This window comes from Dreissena polymorpha, chromosome 2 (genome assembly GCF_020536995.1).
Source record: "Dreissena polymorpha isolate Duluth1 chromosome 2, UMN_Dpol_1.0, whole genome shotgun sequence".
Lineage (NCBI taxonomy): Eukaryota > Metazoa > Mollusca > Bivalvia > Myida > Dreissenidae > Dreissena > Dreissena polymorpha.
In genome coordinates this window covers 29125178-29150840 of record NC_068356.1, presented here as the reverse complement: position 1 = coordinate 29150840, position 25663 = coordinate 29125178, and the positions used below count along the sequence as shown (strand labels likewise).

The 25663-nt window shown below is 37.0% G+C and overlaps 1 protein-coding gene and 1 long non-coding RNA gene across 2 annotated transcripts in view; both read right to left on the bottom strand.

Moving 5' to 3' along the window:
• LOC127866440 (uncharacterized) overlaps window positions 1-20603 on the bottom strand; it is a 173965-nt gene extending 153362 nt beyond the window's left edge. Inside the window, exon 1 of the mRNA XM_052406969.1 lies at window positions 20517-20603. Coding sequence (XP_052262929.1) covers window positions 20517-20527 — 11 coding nt within the window. The 5' untranslated portion in view covers window positions 20528-20603. The remainder of the gene's footprint in view (window positions 1-20516) is intronic.
• On the bottom strand, window positions 6033-6896 carry LOC127866450 (uncharacterized). Its single transcript, XR_008043005.1, has 3 exons — window positions 6710-6896; window positions 6277-6438; window positions 6033-6092 (listed from the first exon to the last, which is right to left on the bottom strand). It is a non-coding gene; the product is annotated as an uncharacterized LOC127866450 (long non-coding RNA).
• Window positions 20604-25663: the final 5060 nt, after the last annotated feature.

The window sequence follows — 25663 nt, the reverse complement described above, 5'->3', positions numbered from 1 at the left end:
TTCTTAAAACGTTGTACACGCCTACTGGGGTAGAATCGATTTGTTTAATTCATAAATGGTTCTGTCGGAGACCGAGAAAACTCACAAACATACCTAAAAAGTAAAATCGTCTATAGAGTACTCACTCACACATAAATTATAACATTCAGAACACGTATAATTATTGATTCATAAACATACTGTTTCATAAATCCGATCGTAATAATGAACCGATATAATCTTTCAAAAATCGCCGTTTAAATGGGCCTTTTCAAGTTTTGGTAAATAGACAAAATTAAAAAAAGTTGTTTTAGATTCGCAAATTTTTGTTTTAGTTATATTTGTGAGGAAACAGTAATACTGAACATTTACCATGCTCTAAAATATCCATTATATGCATTTTTTACGATTTAAAACCCTGAAAATTATCAAGCGTTGCAACGCGAAACGATTGAATAATTTGGAGAGTTCTGATATTGTCGTTATATTTTGTGAGACTACGGAAATTGCTTATATAAAGCATAAAATACATCCTTCATTGCATGAGCACTGAGGCCGAGTGGTCTAAGTGTTGGAATTTTACTCCAGGACTCCAGGGGTCAGTGGTTTGAGCCCTGCTGAGGGTTACTTTTTTTTCTTTTTTTTTAAATTTTATTCTTGATTTTTTACTGGAGCTTTTTAGATCCAATGTTTATTTCTATTAATATAAAGCATTTAATGACAAACTTCAATACATGCCAAAATCTGTGAAAATGCCCCTTTAAGCAATCGTTGTTTCGTTACAGTTTTACAGATATCGAATATTATTTAATCTATATTGTTTACTTTTACAAAAATCGTGCATTATCTGTCTTCAGTAACACGACAGTGGCTATTTACGCGTCGTTGATTGATTCATGTTCGCACCTGGGACCATAAAACAGATGTATTGTGTAAACAAAAAGAGGAATTGTCGCTAGTTTCAATTTATTGCATGTTTTGGTTGTATCGAGAAATTACTACGATTCGCCGAATAAAGTATTACTGTTAATTCATTTATGTCAGAAAATTCGTTTCTTCAACAAAATTAAATCAAAAATTGACATAAACATTTAAAATGTTAAACGGAATAAGCTTGAACGGATCCTAAAAAAACAGCCAATTAACAGTATATGATTTATACTTGTCAATGAAGAGTTCGTTTGTGCATAATTAAAATAGTACACTATGCTTTGTCATTATCACATGGCATTTTTTCGCAGCAGAAGCAACGATTAAATATCTGAGGCTATAAGTATTTCAGGTAAAGCCAAACGACTTTCAGCGATTACCTCCTTTAACAGTTTAAGTGATATTATTCGCATCTAACAGTATATGCTATGTTTATAGGTGTCTATCGCAACCGTTGTTTATTTTTGGTGTTTTCACTTCATATTCACTTTTATTTGTACTGCAGCATCAACATACTTAAAAAATATCCCGGAAAGAGATAAATAATGCATTTGAATATCAACCGTACTTTCGTTTACAACTGATCATGCATGTACGATGTGAATCTAAATTTAGTTTTAGTGCAGATTCGTTCATACGACACAAAGACACAATTTTGTTTACGGATCATTTTAATTTCCTGCAACGATATCTATTCATACGACACACGAACACTAACTACGATCCTTATAAAAAAACAGTTCCGCTAGGCTTAGAGGACTAGGAACGTCTTTTCTAAACAACTGGTAGCAATATGAGTTGCAGATAATTGGTCAGTTACCACATTTTAACTAACTATTTTGACATATTAATTCTTTTCAGCTCAATTCAACAGTGAAAAATGCGCATAATATCACTTTAATACAATGTAGCGCGTTAAAATTAATATCTGCCAACTCTCTGTGCGGATGTGCGAGCTTATCAGGATCAAGAAAAAACTATTCAAGAATTAATATGAACTATCCATGTTTCACAACAACATTCTTTACGACATTAGTGGCGTTTGATATTGCTCGTATCAAAATAAAATTTATCGACATCGTTCATAGCGATATCTCATAACAAACGGAAACGTCAGCTGCACAGGCAGGAGAGAAATTGTATTATAACATCCAAAAAATCAATATAATACTTCATACACTTGGCAAAGTCAAGTTACAATTATACAATATTATATACAAACTGCACATTTTATACAGAATATATTAATATGTATTCGAACACGGCACTAACAAACACTTACATAGTACACGTTTTTACGTAAGAGATTGCTTCGTCGTGTTGAATGATGGCTTGCTAAGGGTGTGGCCTATCCATCGCAAACGCCTCAGGAGGATACCCAGAGAGCAAGCCCATATCGGATAGATATCGGAAAATGGTCGGAATATCGGCAGATAGGTCCGACGACGGGCCGACGTCTGTCCGATGAAAAATCTTTACCCCACCAATTGAGTCTTTTAATGATAGGTGCTATTTGTGTAACTAAATGTTATTGAAATTTCCCAAACACTTGGATAAAATCAGTTTTGTATGCATTTTAAACAAAATCAGAATTAACATCGGTCCCATATCGGACCGATGTCTCTTAAATGCAGTGAATATATTAATCAAAACTATGGTTATCTTATCAGCAAAAAAGTTTATTTTTACCCATTATAAAACACCATACATTATTTGCGTAGCTAAATGATTGCTAAAACAAATTTGATACAAACAAATTTGAATTTTGAAAGCACAATCAAATCAAATCAAATCAAATAAATTTTATTTTGAGTCGGCAAGACAGTAACAAATAACATAAGCTGCAAAGCTTTTGAACCGACTATACAACAAATGTAAACAGTAAAACAAAGGTAAAAAAGCTAGATCAAAGAAAGACACATATACATGGATATAGAAATACAAATACAACATCAAACAATACAGTTTAAGGCATACAACACTAATTTACTTGACAAATTCCCGACTTTCCTGCTGGTATTGCACTAGGAGGGGAAATGAAAGACATAGTACTATCATCATCATGGCACGCATGGGGTTAAATATATTTAAAACAGTTAAATATAAGTGTATAGATTTGCTGAACCAGCAGCAGAGTCAAATGCAAAAGGTTATATATAATGTACTGGAAGTAATAAGGCATGAATTGAAACCAAAAGCAAATATGCATATACAAACACAAATAAAACATATTAAAGATTAAAAGTTTGAATGAAGCTGCTGATCTACTCCTGTGGATAGGACTAAAAACTGCAATAAGAGCTAGGAATTAAAATAACTGAGCGCAAAAAGAAACACAAAAGTGCGACAAGATAAAATGTGTCTAAGAACGAATATCACCTCAAATCAGATTTGGGGTGAACTGATCAGCAGCTTTCTCACCATAAAACAAGTAACATAGCGAAAAACAAAACAGCTATGGGCACAAGTAACATAGCGACAAACAAAACAACTATGAGCAGGCACAGGCAAAACCAATATACTAAAGCAAAAATAAGATAAAGAGAGAAAATAAGGACAGCACAAGTAACCAATGAACAAAGCAAACCAATATACTAAAGCAAAAATAAGATACAAAAGCAAAATCAATAAATAAGGAAAGCTAAAGCAACCATAACAAAGCAAAAGAGACAGTGTGGCATGTCGCTCCAGATCTGTGTGCCAGGTATGCGCGCCTATGTGACATTGCATGCTGAGCATTTACATTCTTTGCCATTCCAGTGCGAAATAAAGCTCTTAAATTGATTAAAATTACTTGCTTTTCTGAAGCTTTCTGGCAAAGAATTCCACAGAACTGGAGCCGCATGCCGGAAACTGTTGCTACCGAACTTTGTTGATTTGACCTGAGGAATCTCTAGAAAGTTGGAGTACCTGAAATAATAACGAGAGTCACGTTTAATAACAAGGTCATTTAAAACAGGGGGTGCCATATTATTTATAATTTTAAAAGTTTCAAGTGCTTTGACTCTGATTCTCCTAATATACAGGCTAGGTAGATTTGCTTTTCTAAGTAATTGATCATAGGAAATATTATAATCATCATATACAAAACGGAGCGCCCTTTCCTGTATTTTTTTCAAAATTATCTGTATTACTTTTACAGCAAAAATGCCAAGTTAGAGGGCAAACACTAAAATTTGATAGAATAAAGGAATGAAAAATGGTCAGTCTACTTAAGCGACAGAGGTTTTTCCCTATTCTCTTCAAGATATTAAGTTGCTGTGCTGCCTTACTGCATATACTACTAATATGATAATCAAAATTTAAGTTGGAGTCCAAGTTTACACCAAGAAGTTTGACTACATCATCACATTTTATATTTGCATTTCTTAAATTAAAAGAGGGATTTTTTGAAGAAGTTTTTTTCCCTACAGCGATGGCTTGAAACTTGTCGGGATTGGCTTGCATACAGTTAAAAGTAAACCAATCTATTAGAATATTGCTCTCTTCTTGTAAAACTGGTACTAAATCATCAAAATTTGAGGCACAGTACGATAGTGTGTTGTCGTCTGCATAGTTATAAAGTGTACCCTTATGAGTGAAGTAAAATATATCATTTATAAATACATTAAATAGAAGAGGCCCAAGTATAGAGCCCTGTGCCACGCCCTTGATAATGTGGGCCACAAGTCCAACCAAATGCACGCGGAAAATTCAGTGTTGTCTTGCCTGATATCAAAAACGCTTGATACAAACGTCTAACGACCCGGAAGACAAGCTTTTTTCCAAACAAAGCTTAATTTCATTTTTTAATTCAAATTAACGCTTCTCTAAGCACCTTGGAAGAAGAATCGGGTAATTATCTGTTTTTATTGTTTGTCAATGTACTGAATACATCTATTTATATTTTTGTTAACGTCAGTTATATGTAAATTTAAGCTTGAACCTATGCATGCTTAATTGCTTTTCTTGCAACGTTCTGTAAACGTTTGTGAACGCAATCTAACGGTTAATGTTTTAACGTGAACAATTTTGAATAGGTTTCGCATTTGCAACCATTCCTTATTCTTTAACGGGTTGTCGGCTCTTTCGGCCCCAAGCTCTTTTGGCCCCGGTTTTTTCAGGCTCTTTCGGCCCCAATTTCAGGCTCTTTCGGCCCAGGTACCAGGCTTTTTCGGTCCCATTTTTTATTTGAATTAATCGTTGCAAATATGTTGGTCGAACCTCTTTAAAACTATGGAATATTGTTTATTACATTAATATATTATCTTTATTGAGGATTAATGCATTTGAAAAAAGATTCTCTTTGTCTTTTGCTTCAGGTATATCGTCGTCGAAATGAGAAGAATAGGCACAAGGATATGAGACGGCTTTGAAAATCATCATCATCATTATAATTGCATAATTTATTTGTAACTTAATAATTACAGCATATTCATCATCATAATAATAATAATATTCATCATAATTATCATCAACGTATCGTGATAATCATCATCATGTGGTGATAGGTTTATACATCCCAGCATTATCATCATCATCATCAAGAGGCGACGATTCAGAAGGCATACGTCTCCCCGATCTTGGTGAGGAAATCCTCGGTGGTCAGTTCCCGCTGGTCGTATTCTTCCCATAGCTAGCCAAGCTATTCGTCAAGATTTACATAGACGTTGCGTTTAAGGTACTTACAAAAAATATTTAGTGAACATACAATATACAGACAGACTGAATGCATCACAAACCTTCTGTGTCGTTGTTCGTTCTGACAGTCTGTCGGTACACAGACCACTCTTCCGGTGCCCAGATTGAACTGCCAAGCCAGGTGGACTGAATGTAGGAGAACACCGCTTCCGTCTCCATGGACGTCGCACGTTCAGCCAACCTTAATAAAAAAAAGCATGTGTTACCACAATAATTCGAAAATTAAAAGTTTATTTAATGTCCACTTATTATATATACTAGAACGTGTAAACATGTTGGAAACATTAATTGTACCTGCTGATTGCACGCGGAATATGAGTTCCCGGCAGAAAGGGAACGGCCATCAACTTTCTCATCAGGGCGTGGACGGCCTCCCGTCTCTCATGCGTGGTCTTCAGGCCCACTTCGTTGATGCGCCGCAGCACAGCCTGCGTCTCTTTCATATGGTCATCAACCAATCTACGGGAGGCCGCGAACACATCAGCCACGGCCTCTGTCTTCAACTGAAAAAGATTTCAACATATATATATTCTCTATTTTCTCAAAACATCGTACATTTTATATATACAACTAAACAAGATATGATTAACTAACTTTTTACATCAATATATCAATAATTTATATTACGTTCATTTTCTCTATTTTATCAAAACTTCGTACATATATAAACACGCCATTCTAACTTACATTACATTTCAATTCCACTTTCTTCCGCATCGAAGGGTCAGCAGCGTGAGTGTGCGTCCCTTTCGCTTGAAATATGTCACCCTCTTGCGTGACCGACGCGGTACACATGAACGCTTTCCGTCGCACGCTGCATCGCCACACAGCTTGCTTCTTTGTCTGTTTCTGTAAACGGGAAAATATAACGGTAACTGATATACAAATACTTAATTCATTACGTAAAATAGTTTAAAAAAATATATAAATACTTTTCGCACATGCATTAAACGCCATTTTTACAGAGCGGGACTAAAATGTATAGATATAGTAGTTTTGCATATTAAAGCAGTTGATTTAAAGTCACTATTTACGCATACACAGATAGTGTAGTTTTTAACATTGTTTAAATTTAATAATACGTATGGGTGTTTACGGCTTATGTAAAAAACTTAATTACCTTAAACGTGAATGAATATCCATCGGAGGATACTAGCTTTGGTTTGCCTCTTTTGGTTCCTGCGTCTACAACGGTGTATTCTATGGTTTCGGGCTGAGTTAGTACACTGTCGGATACAGCTGGCTCTCGAAGATTACTGAAACGAACAGTTTAACATGGGCATAGCATTTATACTGTTAAGCATTTAACGTTTAATATTATTATAATGTTAAGCATTTAACGTATAACAGTATTCTAATGTTAAGCATTTAACATATAACAGTAGTATCCACTGTTAAATAGAATAACTATTTTATATTGATTGCTCATAAGTTACACGATTATACCATTTTTAAGTTTACATACCGTTCGTCGATCACAAGGGGCGGTTGCACTTCGGCTCTTGTCAAATCAAAAGGCTCGAACTTGCACGTTCGGGTGAGCGCTATGTCTTCTGACGCTGACACGTCGGACAATCCAGAATCGTGCGAAATGTCGAACCGTGGAAGCAAAGCAGGATCCTCGGATGCCTGAGCAAACAACGAATAAACAACTTAAATTTATTTATGTCAAAAATAATGCCACTGTTTTATATTACTTTACTTACGATTTACGATTAACACAAGGAAAAATCATTTAGCACAGCATGATAAAGAGCTAGTCCGTTTAATAGATGATATCAAAATGATTAATAATACCAATGAAAACTATCTTTGAACTTGTTTATGCTTGTGAAACTGTACAAACCTGAATATACTTCATATTTATAACAATAATATCGGAGAAGTAACTAGTACCTAAAGCATAGTCGACTGCGCGACATTTTCTAAGTTTAGGCTGATGTCAGGCGTTGTAGGGCGGTTGCGGCAGTCATTGCAGATGAAGGTAAGAACAATATCCCCCCTCTTTGCACTAAAATATTCTGTCGCGGATATGCCTACAACGTGTTTGCAAAATTCGTCAAAAATTTACAACATAACCTTATTGATTAATAACTAACTTGACGATGTTCACACATCGTTAATGCATTAAACAGATGTTGTTTTCTTTAATTACTCCGACCCCGTCAATCATTATCGAATGAAGCCATTGTCTAGCACACTCGCACCTATGTTCGGTTTTATGATCTTTATCAGGTTGTTAAATACATGTGTGGTGTGTATTCGGGTTAACAGGTAACAAAAAATGTAGATTTAAGTTGATAAATCAGTAAACTTTGAACTGACAATAAAATAAAATAAAAATTTAAGAAATTGCAAATTAGACCCATGTTCAGTCTTACTTAGGAAAATAATTTATTTGTCGATAATCTTAGCTAGTCAGTTGGCATTGACACTTACCTGTATTGCATCATCATCTTAATGTTTTATATAATCAAAATTATGAAAAATATAAATATGGATGAGACTATATTAATAAAATCCATATCATAATTCATTGATTAATGCGACCCCGTCTTTCATTATCGAGTAAAGCCATTGAATATCACCCGCACCTATGTCCGGTTTTATGACCTTTATCAGGTTGTAAAATACATGTGTCTAACCAGGTTAAGAAATTGTAATAAGGCAATTAGATTAATTCACGTTTGCATTAAATGTCTCATTTCTCATTTGAAAGCATTTTTACAATGTTTCGCGAGAGAATTATAACTTTTATTGTTAGTATTTGAATAAACACTTACCTGTATTGCAGGTGCGATGCTGCCATTTGTCGCAAACGTCACATGTGATGCCATGCTGCAGCGAGCGAACGGCATTCTTACACACTAAACACTTGTCCTCCTCCATCACAAATTCACAATCACAAACACTAACACTTACAAATTTATTTACGATTAACACAAGTAACATCCAATATCATACCAAATTTCACAGCACAATTATAGAACTAGTAACCAAAGTAAGTGAAATTTCGGACTGGGCCGAAAGAGCTTGGGGCCGAAAGAGCCTGCTACCTCTTTAACGTCATTTGCTACATGCATTTCTTGTTCCATTCATTTTTTATAACACCATATTAGTAATTGTTTTACTTGTATGCTTAGTTTTTTTTTTAAGTTTGCATACCACCTCAAATATTTCTGAATTCCATTGACCTATTGCCTTGAAACTAAGCACACCTGTTTATCATCATGACCTCAACCACCAGACAAGAGAAGATAACTCTGTCAGTCATTTGTAGAAATTATGCCCCTTTTTCGACTAAATACTTCTGATAGTGAGATACTATCAAGCACTGATAACAGTCCAGTGGGCTGTTTAACTGATAGCTCTTGTTGGCCTGTAAATTAATTTGATGGTTATGGAATTTCTATACATCCAGTACCATCTGCTCTTTATAGCTATACTTCTTTTTGTTAATACAGGAGCTGTGCGGCGCAATTTTCCGCAACAATCCAATAATGAAACTGAAATTGTGGTGAAGGATTGGTTAAGGTATGCGAAAGACAGAGATGGTGGCAGAAAGAAACAACAGGAGGATAGACAAGATGATAGTGATTATTGATTTTAGTTTCGCCTTCTACAGATCCATCTGTCCGTCCGTCCATCCCTCACAAACTTGTCCAGACAACTCCTCAGATTTCTTCAAAACCACAGGAATGATCAGTACCAGACCTTGTTGTGCATATTGTCAGGATTTTATGGTTCAGTAATTTTTGGTGAAGCTATGGCCTTTTAAAGATTTTATAAATAAGCTGTTCCATCCTATTGTTTTTGGTTTAGAATATGTGTAAACTGATACAAGTGCCATTTAATTAGCACCAGGAAATCCAATCATATGTCTTGTATACAAGTTTATAGAATTATCAAGCTGAATTTATCCTACCAGAATATCCTACAAGTGTTTTAACACTTTAGTATTTGCAGTAAGTTTCTTATGTGGTTCCTTTTAGATTAGTACTTTTTAGGAAATACTTTTGCTAAATGTCATTAAGGAATTAGTTCTCTTCCTATGTCAGTATTGAAATTGCTTTATGTTTTTTTGAGGTTTGTGCTCTTCTTAAAATTCTGGTCATTGAAGTTGAGATTTATTTTTATTCTTTTTATATTGTGTGTATTAATTATGAAATGTGCAAAATTACTTTACAACCTAACCATTCTTCAGTTTGATGTTTTATCATACATGTAAATGTATAGTCATCTCTTGTTAGTGCCAAATAATTTTTCTTAAAGCTCATGATATTTGTATAATTGTAGTTATTAATAAACCGTCAATGTCAGTGTTGATTGCATACCATGTCAGTGTTGATTGCATACCATGTTAGTGTTGATTGCATACCATGTTAGTGTTGATTGCATACCATGTCAGTGTTGATTGCATACCGTCCATGCAACTTTATGTATTTTTGTGCTGTATTTCCACAACAACAACTGCATTTGCACTGTAGTTTCACAATTTTTAAGTTTTCATATTCAAAAAATAAAGGAAAGCTTGTTTAAGATTTTTATACCACTTAACTTAATTTTTGTTGTCTTTTAAGGTATTGCTTTAGATATATAGTTGTTTAACACCCTTACCCTTTTTTTTTCGGCAAGAGTATATAACTGTGTCAAGAATTTTGCTGAGTTCTGGAAAATAGTTGCTGATTATCCATACCAATCATTATCTTTTAACAATTTGTTTTAATTATGTTCCTGTTTTACTTCAAGCATGGAATCTCGATGAAGTTTTATTGTACAACACCTTGTTTTCTGATCAGTTTCAAATATTGCTGTGAAACTTGCAAATTGTGGTACCTTTAAAACTGATCCCTTTAAAGGGATACATATCTAGTGTTTTATTAGTGACGATATTAATATTACTGTTTTCAACTTAAGATCCCACAAAAGTTACAACTTAAGATCCCACAAAAGTTACTTTCAAACCTTTCCAAATATTGCTTCGAATCTTTTATTATCTGTACTTGTTCCTCATTACAGCTCCTATCTTAAGGCAAGAACACATATATCTTCAACATAGTTTGACCAAAATTGTAAAGAGTTGTTACAATTTCTACCTTAATATGCTGAATGTTGTTACTTTTGTTATATACTTTGAATTTGTATTTTTAGTGCAATTTTTCAAAAAGATGCGAGTTCTGTCCAGCTGACAGCTCTTGTTTGTTATTTTCTGTAACTCTTTAAAGATGATTTTCAACCTTAAATCTGATATTGTTGTGAAAGAGTTTTTTAAAAAGCATGCTCTTAAGTTGTAAACAATCTTATATACAGTCCTTGTTTTATATACCTGCCATAATTATACAAAACTTTATTTTTTGTTGCTGAACGATCAGTATTATAAGTATGCCTAGCTGTAGTTCAGGAATAGGAGTTGAATATATTGTGCATTTGTTAAAATAAATTCTGTATATCTTTCACTACTATTTTGTTGTGGTTTTATAATATTCTAGTTAATTCCAGAGACCAGCTAGTATATATATATAGCAGTAGTAAACAATACCAAACCGATAATTGACCGATGTTTACCCAATATTCAGAATGATATCGGTTAGATATCCCTTTGAGTACTGATGCGATATCGGACCGATGTCCAAAAAATGTCGTACCAATGACGGATAGACGACTGAAATGATAACTGTCCGATATAGGACCGATGGATAACCGACAAGATATCGGACCGACTTGAAACCGATGGGCAAAACGATATCGGTTAGATGTTTACGATATATATCCGATATATACAATACATCGGTCCGATGATGGCCCGATATAGTTTTGCTGACTGGGTATCTTCTTCAACATGTTGCGAGTTTGCTCTTTTCTGTTAGTCTTCGCAGGAGATCTTGTCTGGCAAGCGGATCTGAAGGATCATCCTGAGACAGATGTAGACGAAGGCCTGGATGTTCTTCGTACATGTGAAGGTGGTTCTGCTCCATAGAGTAGAACTTACTTCACGATGATATTGAATAACCTGCTGTTGTTGTTTATGCCTACTGCGCTGGATCCCCAGATGTTCTTAAGCTATTTAGCACAAGCCATGGCTGGTACGTTCTCGTTCAGCTCGAATAAGACAATGTTTTCAGTTAAAATGGGGGCTTTAACACTGCTCGTTTAAGCTTCTCGTTTATAAGGCTCTGGTGCTTTCTGTACAGTTATAATTGGCAACATTCTTTCGTTAGAATAATCGCCGATAAATTGACGTTTGATTTAGCGAATAGTTGCTCCTCCGGCTCTATGATGCTCCGTATTGTCAAAGCCCCTTTGAGCATTTGGGGACCTCCTAGCGTACCTGATCTGGGCTGATAGTAGAAACGAGGATGAACACGCGATCCGTTTTTTACGTTATTCATCGCGTGACAATGAAGATTCGCTACAATTCACGATATCATGCGATCGAGATCTGACCCTGAAACGATTTTCGCCTCGGTCAGAAATATTACTGAGCTTTATTTTGTAGAAGGCATCGTTATGTTTTGACTGGGGACTCTGTTGATTATCTCACTACTACCTCTCTTGGAAAGCAAATATTTTCGGAACGCTTCACCTTGCGTCTGCTTCTCATTGACTGAATGGGCGCTCTGGCTCATCGCGCTCTGCTTGTCCTGCCACTTGGCGCGCACCTTGCACAATCCGGATTTAACGTCTTGGATGTCGGTCCGCCCTCCTCGCGGCGCAATTCCCGGTATCGACCCGGGCGCCGATCCTTGCGGGCAATGGCCTCCAGACGTTGTACACTCTCAGCCACCGGGCGGTCTGTGCCACTTGGGCGATTGTGCCCTTTGCAAGATTCTCGCTGCTTCCGATGCTGCTCTTAGGCTTTCGGTCGTGTGTACGCTCTGGTGGGGTACAGGAAGGTGTCGATCTTAGTCGTTACGTCACCGTCGTTAAACAGATACTCCTCCGAAAAACTCTGGCAGGCAAGGACCTCGATACTTGATTGGTCAACGATGGTTATCGATGCTTCGCTATCTGAAACTCTCCATCACTACATTTGAAGTGCTTCCGATGTGACACTTTCGTTTTGACCGTCGGTTTTGACGCTCCATCCGGCACACCTGTTCCTTCAGGAAGAACTGCTCGTCGTCGATGCCGGGCTTTACGTTAACGTCGATTAATTTGACCGGCATCTAGTCTGGACTGGTTTGAAGGCCTCAAGGCATCAGAGCCGTAGCGTTTTCCGCTCTCATTTTCAAACGTTGCGTCAGTTTCTGAACATGTACGCTGCGTTGCATGTTGAAACTGGTTGCTTTCGAATGGAGTGGTGTTTTAATTTCAATTGCCTCTGCGTCTCTTATATGATCGTAATTTGAGAAGACTGGTGAAGATAATTTATCTGACCCGATGAAATTCCCTGCTAATCTGAGTTTGCCGCTGCTAACAGAGTTCGACGAAGGCTGCACACAAGCGAATTTTTCCGGGAATGAACCTTGGATTCTCATTTGTCTACTGTACCGGCTAAATTCGGCTGTTGTTGCGACTGTTAAATGTACCCCAGATCTCGCATCTTGAATTCTAACTCAAACATGTATATCGCCGATTCTAAAACGTACTCGAGCATATCCTCGTTTCCCGTTACACCCATGATCATGATCTGTTCGTTGAGAGTAAGTTACTGTGTGTTTTTTTTTCATTCAGTTTCTAAATAGCTGCGTTAAATTAACTGAGAGAACATTTCTCGTCATCTTTCCATTAGTATTTTTTAAATAAATTCCACTTCCATTTTCTGTGCTTTTTGCTATGCGAACAGCAGTTTGTTTCTGCAAATTCATCTTTCTCTTTTTGTAACGGCACCGGCGGTCGTAATATAATTTTAGTTCGGTTGATAAAATGAAGAGAAGCGCCAAAATCACAACATGTTCTGTACGAGTTTTATAAAGATTGGACTTAAATGACTTACATGATACTTAAAGCGAGTTCAAAATGCCATATAAGGAATACTGTCCCGCTTTCCTGGCATGGTCTTCAACGGGCCAGAACCATGTGGAACTCGGCCAAAATAGCATAAGAACAAATGTTCTAACCAGGTTCACGAAGATCGAACGACAAATGAGACTTCTAGGGTTATTAACAATTTGGATATTGATTACGCAACACGCATGACGAACGAAGGACAAAAACTCACCAAGGGCATCTTGTGTTCCGGTGAGTTATAATGTCAGCATAATAAATCAAAAATCTTGCGGCCATGTTGTTCAACGGACCAGAATAATTTTCGAGCTCCGCTGAGATATCATTTCATGTTCTGACCACGCTTCATGAAGATTGAACAATACATGTGACTTCTAGATAGTAAACAAACCTTTTCTTTAATTCGAGTTAGTTACCTTATGACCGCACGTGACTCAGTTTCAAACACGGTCGAGATATCATAAGAACAAGTATTCTGACCAAGTTTCAAGAAGATGAAACTTAAAATTTGACTTCTTAAGTGTTAACAACGTTTCACTGCTGCCATATAAGGAAAACTGCCTCGCCCCCCCCCCCTCTGGCGGCATTGTCTTTCAACAATCCGGAACCATATTTGAACTACATGTAGTATAATTCAAACCAACCTATTTAGTTTAGCTCGATTGCATCGAAATCCTTTGGCTTATTGAATGTCCGTTTTCTGGGCAGAACATTGAATTGGTTTATATTGGCGACATCGAAAGAACGGTTATGGTGGGGATCAAATCCAATATCTCCTTGTCGCTAGGCGGACTCCATTTCCACAATGCCACGGCGACCTTATTTTGAACTAGGCAGAGATGTCATAAAAATAAAAGTTCTTACCAAGTTTGATGAACATTTTATTAAAGATGCGATATTTTAGTGGTATAATTCTTTTAATTTTAATTTTATCTAGTGAGTTTGTCTTTAATCTAACATTACATAGTTATGAACTCGCCTAAAATACCATTGGGACAAATGTTCTGACCAAGTTTCATGAAGATCAGACAATAAATGTGGCCTCTAGAGTGTTAAGAATCTAATTGTTCAAGTCGCACAATGCACGACGAACGACGGACAACAGGCGGTCATAAGAGCTCACAAGGAGAAAGTTGTGAAAAGGTTAGTTTAATCAAAGATCTATAAATATAATTTAAAGCAATAAATCGATAACCAGACATGAGTATTCCTGATATTTCCATATACAAATCATTAGGTTTTGACCGATGATTGGAACACAAAATATGCTTCTGATTGGGCTTAGATAAATTATGACGGTGGTGATGGTGATGTTGAAGATATGGTGAGGGAGAATTTGATGAAGAAGAAGTTGAAAAAGTAAATGAGATAGAAGAAGAAGAACAAGAAGAAGAAGATGATGATGATGATGATAATAATGATGATAATGAGGAAGATATGATGATGATGATGATGATGATGATGATGATGATGATGATGATGATGATGATGATGATGATGATGATGATGATGATGATGATGATGATGATGATGATGATGAGCATGATGAGCATGATGATCATGATCATGATAAATGATGATAATAAATGATGATGATGATGATACATGATGATGATGATGATGACGACGGCGACAGCTATCATAATGATTTTGAAATCTAGGAAATGAACTTGTACTTGGCACAACCAGAGTGCGTTTCGATACATTGTTGGGTTTGACGAAGTACGATACCACGATCCCCTGTTTACAAAGTAGCGAACAACTGCAGTGCCTTCAGTCTTGTGATTAGGACATTGACTGAAATGCAAGGTAGTCCAATACGTCTTTTTATATACCCAGTCTTAAACCTGCAAATTCAAAAGTTAATGTGCACTCTTTCTATGATGCCCAATGTGAATACGTACACATCTCGTAATGCCCTATGGCATAACACACAGGTCTCATAAATCTCAATGAAATCACATTCACTTTGCGTGATACTCAGTTTCATTACGTACAACTCGCAGGAAGCTCTATGCCATTACGTACACTCGTACATGTATTATGCAGCTCGATATCATTAACTACACTTCTCATAAAGCACAAGGTCATAACGTACAGGTCTCATAAAGCTCAATGTCATAACGTACACGACGCACGATGCTCAAAACCATTCAGTACACATTGTGTGATGATCAATGTTATTACGTACACGTCTTATGATGCTCAATGTCATTACGTACAGACCATGTGATGTAAAATGCCATTACATACACAGCATGGGATGCTTAATGCAATTACATACTCGTTATGTCGTGCTCAAAGTCATAACATACATGTAGTGTAACTCTTGATATCATTATGCACACTTTGGATGATTCTCATCGTCATTTTTTAAACGTTACGTGATGCTCAATGTCATTACATACAGCCCCGTGCTGTTCAATGTCATTACATACATTAACGTGATGTGGATTATCATTACGTACACGTAGTGTGATGCTCAATGTCATTACATACAGACCCTGTTATGTTCAATGCAATAACAAACATGCCGGATTATGCTTAATATCATTAACGTACTTATTCAAGCAAGTCACTGACAACTGCCTACTTAAATCAGAAGCAGGGCAGAATAATAATTAATGAACAGTACAGCAATCAATAAACTGGGCTTCCCATCAATTGTGGTCTTGAACTTTGACAAACAAGCATCATTTCTGGGCGAAGACTTGAACCCTCACTGCGTACATATGAAGGGCCCCCGTGTGAACAATCATATGCTCCTCCATGTTGAATTTGAGTGCAGTTCAAACTTTTTTCCGGATGGTTGGACCTGAATAACACAATGAAAACAATATCAAGCCTGACTGTTAAATACCAGTCAGGGTAAACTTCGAACAATTGGGTAAAAATGGTCCTATTTTGTTAACTTATGTAATGGATCTTGACAAGATACACATAATTTAAACAGGACCATACTATGATCTCATATTCAAAATATAAAAGCTGTTTGCTTTGTGGTTTCGTTCAAGTTAGAGTGCGAAACGATTCTACATGAAACATTACACGCTAACAACCCAGGCAATGCTTATTTTGACCCTAGGACCATGATTAAAAAAAAGAATAGTAGAAGACCACTAAATTTCAAATTTAGTGTGTATAAAATTCCTCCCAAATAATAAAGATCTTTGCATTGTTGTTCAGAGAAAAAGATTTTCAAAGTTATTTTACAAAACAAAAAAATAAATCTAATAAAATCATGCGCCCACTGGAGCATGGGGAGTTTTGACCCTGTGGGAATTATTTGAACAAACTTTGTAGAAGACCACTTTAAAAAGTCACTCCAATTAATTAAACCTCTTACCCTAGAGGTTTCTGTTGAGATTTCAAGTAATTTACTCTACAAGTCTTAACTAACCATGTGACTCCAAGGGCATGATTTGAGCATGTGACCCCTAGGGCATGGTCACTTTGTGTCCGAGACGCATGAATTGAACAGACGTAGTAGATGACTATTATATGACGTTACATACCTAATATAAACACTATAGGACTAGTAGTTTCATATATATAATTATGTTAGCTACTATAAGTCTATGTTAATCATTTGACCCCTGGGGCTATCCAGTTTTGACCCCAGAAGCAAGATGAACAAACCTAGTACATGAATTTTATATATCGATAATATTACAATTATACGATAAAACCACTGGCCATTGTAGTTGTAAATTATATTTTAGCTCTGGTGAACTATTTATGCAGCAGACCAGAAGGATTATAACACTTTGAAAGAGGGTCACTCAAGGATAATTCTTGTGAAGTTTCATCTACACGGCAGTTTAGGAAATGTTGTTCAAATGACCACACAAGACATGACTAGCGAAACGCGACAAAAAAAGGTGGTCCCAAAAGCCGATCCTGTGCATCGCTAAAAATGTATAATGCTTCAAATCGAAAAGCATGATCTTTAAATACTTGTATAGTCGGCAGGCTTATTTTGCCTCTAGCGTATTCAGCCTTGTGACAGACAAAAATCTCTGGGTGTATGGTTAGGGTGAAAAATAGCCAATATCAAATAAGCTCACTCTGTTTTGGCCTGGGGCGTAGCCCTAAGGCCATAGCAATGATACAAATTTCTGAGACAGCCAGAATTGGCTGGTGCCAAAACCCACGAATGAATGCATTCCCCAAAGTCCGATTTACCACTTGGCGGTAATTCATGCGCAATCAAAGAAGTTCTTCGTAGATCTCAATAACCCGCCTTGTAAATACAGAACATCACTTTATAACTTGACAGTGTCATAAAACGTGTAAAAAATATTGTTGAAGCAAAATTGCTAAGCATTGGCTACGACATAGTTTATGTTATTGTTTGCATATTCATGCGAGAATAAGTTCCTCACTTGACGGTCTAGGCCGAAAAGACACGAGTGTCCACGAAGACAGTAAGAAGAATTTACATTTGGTATTTATAAACCTATTTTAAGATATTGTTATTTTATTTTGCGTTAACGAGACATTCAAGAAAAAGGAAAATGAAAAAAACAAAAACAAATATTCATGCTCATTCTCGGAAATATACGAAGTTACCGGATATGATATTTCACTGCGCAGATCGAGGGCGCAAATAGAGCGCGAAAAGTTCTTGGTGAGACAACGTCCACAATCTGTACACCGTTCTTTATCAGGGTAAAGGCCCAGTCTCTCTATGATGCCGGCGGAGCCCCTTTGCGTTATCCGGGATCTACCGAGATGAACCGGGGCTCTACTTGGATGTACCGGGGCTCCATCGGGGACGACCGGGATGAACCGGGGAAAACCGGGGCGCCACCGGGAAAATATTAAAATGTTTAATAACTCCGGGATGGACCGGCAACGACCGGCGCGGTACCGGGAACAACCGGGACGGCACCGGGAACAACCGGGACGGCACCGTAGCTCCACCGGGGCCCATACAGACCCCGACAGAGCTACGGCAACGCCCCGGTGAATGCCGTTAGAGTCCCGGAATAGCTACGGTATATAAAAAAACAGGCGCTCTGCCGGAACGCCACCGGCATTCACCGGGGCTCCGCCGGGGCGTTGCCGTAGCTCTGCCGGGGTCTGATGCCGGTATAGACACGGTGAGTGCCGGCGGTGTTACGGTATACCGGGGCTCTGCCGGCTTTAACCGGGGCTCAACCGGGGCACTACCGGCGACAACCGGGGCTATGCCGGAACGCTGCCGGCTTTCACCGGGGCACTACCGGCGACAACCGTGGCTCTGCCGGAGCTTCACCGGGATAAACCGTTGCCAGTACGGGTTGACCGGGACTGTACCGGGCTGTTTACCGGCTTCAACCGGGGCGGCACCGGGAAATAGTGTGACTGCGTTAAAAAAATTCTACGAATCATCCCGGGCCTCGCCGGTCGACCGGCGTTAGCAAACCGGGATGGACCGGGGCTCTACCGGCAAAAGTGAGACTTGGGCTTAAGTGGATTTTCTTTTGTATACATATTACAAAAGAAGTAAGAGTTTTTCCTGATTTGTTAATTATGTAATAGAAAGCTATTTAAGGCTATTGAAAGTGATTTATTTGACGCCAACAATAACAGTTTTTTGCGGCCATGTTGTTGTTGTTGTATATCTTCACCGCCTATGTAGACGAACCTCTACCAGATCTGTAGAGTTGAACAAAAGGTTATCGTTCCCACAACCAGTATCGTGTTGTCCTCCGCCGTCTATGTACACTGTAGTATATACACAACTATTGTCTTGTTTTACAGTCTCTGAGCTTCTGCACTCAACCGCTAGGGTCAATCCGTATAAATTCGGACAAAGGGAGAAATTCGGATAAAACATCGTAAATGCATTTTACGTCACACTAAACCTAGCCCCAGGCCGTCAGCGCCCACGGCGCTTTGATTTATACAAGAATCCTTTTTTAGTCTAAATGTATATCATCAAATGTAGAGTTAACGATGGCCTTTTTGTTTTTGCAAAATCGTGATGAAAATAACAGTGTTTAAAAAAATAGCAAAACATATATTTATAATTACATATCGCTTATAAAAAAAGAACATTTTTAAAAAAAAGACAAAACTTATCAGATTAATATTTTTATTATATACCATACATACTGTATAAATAAATCTGACTCAAGTAATTAGTTATTTCCACTATAAACTACAATCAACATGATAAGAATTCAATATTCAACAGCGTGAAATTTATTTCACTGGCTGAAAATAAAACATGATGTCATTAATGTACACTACTAGGGAACGATCTACAATGAAATAGGGCTGCACCATGATACTTCTAAGTTCCCATATCCTGTTCATCTCGGTTAATCGTGTTTAAATGGCTTTCAACCGAAGTGTGTACGTTTGTAATGTTTTTTCGTGGTAATCAGATCGATTCTAGGAAATGTTGTTGCAAGTTTGTTTTTTATGACCGCTTTACGGTAGACTTATGCGAACATTCATCGATTTATTCATTTAGTATGAAGTCTTCTGCGTTGTTTGATACCAGAGTTGTGTAAATCGGTGGAAAATTGAATGGAGTAGTGAGCTTCGGAAATTGGCTGGTATGCCGAAATCAGCAATTCAAGGGTCTAAGTCACATACCTTGTTATATATATAAGTAAAAAACTTTTTTTTCGACGAACTTTTTTTTGTCATGGGGGGTAGTAGCTAATGCCGAGTGCCTGTGATTGTGGCACCATGAACAAATGTCGACATAACAAAATTAACTTTTTTTCTCTGTAAGTTTTGTGCATCATACATTTTCATAGGCTTATATTTATTCACATTTGCGTAGGAATGCCTATATGAAAAAAAATAAGTTATACTAAAAAACTATCCGAAATTACTATTACTTTCCAACTATCCGAAATTTATTGCAGATCAATATAATTACCAATTTCGTAATGCTAGCCATATTACATTCAAGGTTGAAGAAACTTATGAAATAAATTATCATAATAAATACATATAATAAATACATGCATTCTCACCGTGACTTCATAACACCAAAATTGAAAATTACGTTTCTACATTTTTAGACATTTTTTATTTTAGTTCAACCATAAACATAACGACCTTATCAGCTTATTTCTGGTTACAAAATATTAAGGTTACAACATAATAAGAAATGGTTATACTCTTAGAAAATTGTCAGATTAAACACTTGACATTTTATCAATAATTACATGTAATTGATTTTTTTCACAACTCTTTGGAAAATTGAGCTAGAAATTATAACTGAATCAAAGACTGACACGGAAAAATACGACATTCAGAGATAAACAATCATATGCGCGTTTTGATAATTGTCCACGATAAATTGTACTGAAAATCAGTACAATATATTCGGCCTCAAGAAAGTTCCAAATTTACCAAAGTTTCTTTCGCATATTAAGGCAGACATGCGAACGCATACACACAATAAGAAATAATCAAACACAGAGCAAGGGTAAAACTATGGAAAGGAAAATCGTTGAAGAAGAATCTCCGAAAGGCCTGCTGAAACAACTTCCATGCTAGATCATATATGTCGCTCGCATGTATTATGATTATCGCTGGGGTGCCGGTCAACTCGTACCTAAATCAACTGGCACGGTAGTCAACTCGCACGTTTTTTTATGGTGTACGAACTGGTCCAAAACTATTCTAAACCGGGACGGTTTACTAAACTGTATCGGACAGTTTCATAATTTTGAACCGCTCGTGCGTCTGTAAACCGTACCAGGCGATTTATTTTGTGGATAACAAACCGTCTGATTCAGTTTAGGAAACCGTCCAGGACGGTTTCCTGGCGTAAATTGTAGTACGGCATAGGTTTTGAAGAGGAGTCAATAAAAAACAGTATTTCTTTAACTGATTCAGAACATTTTCAATCTCCGGCTTTGCTTGTGGTATTTTTGTCAATTGCTTACTTAAAAAAGTATTATTCAGTCTATTAAACCTGTTCAGTTTAAAGCTGCTTCCTTCTAAAATTGTATCAAAAAATGCACTGTTAAAGATTACATTCGTTACCTATGTCAGAAATACTTCGTGGGCAAATACATTTATTTTGAGTACTTAAAATATTTATTTTTAACTCTGACGTGTTTGGCAGCAATGATTGATTGAATATTTTGAAATTCATGTCTTGTCCGAGAAAAATAGCGTCGCTCTAGATGACAACGATATTGCATTACGCTCGTAAAACTTCCAAAGCAAAGCTTTATTGTAACCCTACTCCAGCAATAATACCGTATCGGACAGTTTAAACCGTACCGGTCGGTTTATGCGCACGAACGGTCCAAAACTTAACTAAACCGTCCCGGACGGTTTGTAAACTGTCCGGGACGGTTTAGAATAGTTTTGGACCAGTTCGTACACCATAGTTTTTTGGTCAACTCGCACGTGTTTGTTTGGTCAAATCGCACTTTTTGAAGTTAACTCGCACCCCCACCCCCACCCCCACCCCCCGAAAAAAAATAAATCAGAGTAGATGTATGATATAATATGATCATTAGTTTATAAGTATAAATCATAGAGCTTATTTAAATATCTGAATATACGCTTGTCACAATTAACGTCTCTTTTACTCGTGTGGTCGGTGTATTTCACGGGTAATATGTCTGTATGCAACAGGTGTGAAAAGTGTTATATTCAACGAACGTTAATTAATTGCGAAACATTATTCAATTGAATTTAATGGGTATGTTAATTAATCAGTTTTACTTGTCACAACACAAGAATGGTGTAAAACGTGTTGGATTCCAAGATTTAATTAAAGTTAATTTATCTTGTAATTAATCAGTTTTACTTTTATAATCATGTTTAACGCGTAAAATCAACTTTGATGTTTATTGATGCCTATTAAGGCGAGGCGACTGTGCAAAACAGACCCCCCTCTAGTGTTTGTTTTGATGTCTAGCCGACAAACAGTCCATTACGGCAAGGTTTTGCAGAATAGCATTTTATTTTATTATGTGATTTGTTGCAATATATATATTGAGCACTTCATGCAATGTATATGCTCAGACAAATTTCATTTAATCGTTACATTTCTATTCTAGGCTGATTGGGTGTGGGGGGGTGGGGGGGGCTCGCTACCGAGTATGCTACGAGACGAGAAACATACTCATACATCAAGAAACTACAGTAACTGTGTCTGCCTTTTTTACCGGCAGAACACATACTTGAGGTATTCGACTCCCTGGTCGACATTGCGCCTCGCCGTTTTGATGGACTGTTGGGTCACATCCAATCAACTTTTAAATATTGAAATAAAAAATAAAAACCATTAATACATGTTTTAACTTAAGTACATGTACGTCTGCGATAATTGTGCCTATGATGTAAATCTTGAAAAGAAATTATTTTGTGAAAATATTGAAATAACAAGTATGGAACTTAATTCTAAAAGTGTTTCTCATTTGTTTGTATGCACACATTACTAATCTAGAACCCATGAACACATCAATGGTTTAAAAAGAGGCGTATCCAGAAATGTTTGAGAGGGGGGGGGGGCTCAAGCGGGGAGGATGCGGGAGGGGTGCCCCCTCTCGTCGTCATTTTTATTTTAAATCGCACATTGAAATGATGCAATTTCCTGCTATCTAATCAGCATTATGCATGATAAAAGTGCATGTAAAACAAACAAGAACTTGAGTTCAGACATCAAGTGTGACAGACAGACAGACAGACACACAGGGTAATTCAAATGTTTCTCAACCCACTAAAGTGGTGGGAGACATAATCTTTATCCAGAAATTTTAACAGTGTTAGATGGGTGGACCTCCTATTTAAATGATTTAGTTTCATACTAGCAAAGTAATTCTTTATTTTGAGTCCTTTTTAATTTCAAAAACTATGGATGAACATCAAAGCAGTTAGCCCAATTTGTATAAAAAAATCTATTGCCATTCATTAAGTGTGCTGTTGAATTTCACTGGCAATAACTTGTTACTCAAAAGGATTATCACTCTCAAGAGCTAATACGAATTATATTCATCAAATAAAGTTACCGAAAAATTAATGATGATTGTTCATTGCATTCGACTAAACTCTTTAATTGCTACACATTGAAATATTGATTTTCACAAGTCCCATGTGGCAGCCATTTGTAAACATTTACCTATTTAAATTCATCATAGAAACTTACCGAAAATATAATGATGATTGTCCAATGCGTTCGTCTAAACTCTTTAATTGTTACAAATTGAAATATTGTTTTTTAATAAGTCCCATGCGGCAGCCATTTGTAAACATTTACCTATAGCTAAATGTATCGATGAATTTCATTAGTTGGCAATAACAACTATGTATGAGTATTGGTGTTGCTTCATTCTACAAATTCAATATCTTCTATACCGGTATATATATATTCATTCTACCGTTCATACCCCCACTCTCACTGTATAACATGTGTTGTTGTTGTTGTAAAAAATATAGGAAGTCTAAATATTGTAATTAATATTGTACTTTGTTATATTGCCAATATTGTATTTTTTATATACGTGGATGAAAATAAAGTTCTGTTATGTTCTGTTGAATGTATCTCCTTTAGCCTATCAAATAGCGCAGTTTTTCACTTACGGTCAATGGAGCGTGCAGTTTAGCTGGCGAAGGTTAGATCGTCTGTACACATGCCTGGGGGCTAATCACACAAATCGACAGCTGTTTATGGCCTAATTAGGGGCAAATGACAGGAAATACACAAGTGGATTGAAACTGTAAGGGGCTCATTTTTTTAAATCGTATCTAGCCAGCCAGCTGGGGGGGGGGGCTTTAGCCCCCTAGCCCCCCACCTAAATACGCCTCTGGTTTAAATAAGGTAAGAGTTGACTTATGTACGAGTTGATTACCGTTCGAGTTGACCAAAAAACGTGCGAGTTGACTACCGTGCGACTTACGAGTTGACTGCAAACCTTTTCGCAGCAGTATGGCCTGACTGCAGATGATTCATGCTGTTAGTGCGCGTGTTTAAATGGGGAATACACCAGAAACGCAAACAGTCGTAACTGGTATTGCATCAAAACGTGACGATTGATTGTTGTAACGCACGAACTTACACTTTCAGCGTGTGATCCTTTCTACGCATGCGTCGCAACTTGAGTCGTTAGTACAATCGTCGCAAAGCATATTCGCGTCATCCGCTACTTATAAAAGCACTCGCACGCAATAATTTTTATTTCACGCGTTTCGATAGTATAGCGTGAAATATTTGTCTTACGCGAAACGTTACTGTTTTACAGTAATAAAATGATTGGTCAGTCTTGCACGAGGATCTTAAACATACGATTATGTTGTGTAGAGTTCATGCTACACTGGCGTCTTCAGACAGTGCGGACCGGTTTTATTTTAATTTTATGTGCTAATTATTTTGTTTTTGTTTTTTGTTGTGATTGTATATGTTTTGATTTTTATATGAAACCAGACACATGAATGAGGCTCGACATTCGTATTGTATTCCGACAATTGGCAAACGAGCACAGGTTTCCAGCGTTAACCGTCTCTGGTTTTTCCTGGCCGGTCGGTTCACATTTTGTAGTCATAAATCTTGCCATGTATGTATTCAATGTTGAACTTGGCTGCACAGTGTCCCGCAAATAAACGTCTCGTCTGGTATTGCAAACATGAGTTTGTTGTTTTTAAGGAGAAACAGAAGTGTAGCAAAGACTGAATATGTTGCCTCACCAAACGAATTGACCGTGTTTTCGTGACGTCCTCTTCGACATTTATATAAGAAAAAATAAAACAACAGAAAAATCTCAGCCAGCCTATAAAATGTCGAGTTGTTACTGGTATTTGTTATTAAGCCATACGTGTGCCATTACTTTTTGAGACAGAAACAAATACACGTAAGAACAATTCGAAAGTTTCTATAGTTATAGCAATATTTAGGCTCTTACGTTAAAGGTTTAAGTGGACACGACTGCTCAATGCTTAGTGCCTCGCACTTTAGTGTGCAGTATCAACGGGGTTTACACAAGGGCGTGACAGAATGTAAACACGCCGTTAAGAACTTTATTTTTGCAAATATCTCAAGTTATTGAAATACATTTGCAAACATCTTTAGTGCATAAAAGGCAGTTTTTCTTGCAGTTGGTGACGATATCTTAAGATTTTAGAATAAAGCATCGAATACGTCTGAAATCTGTGCCAAAAT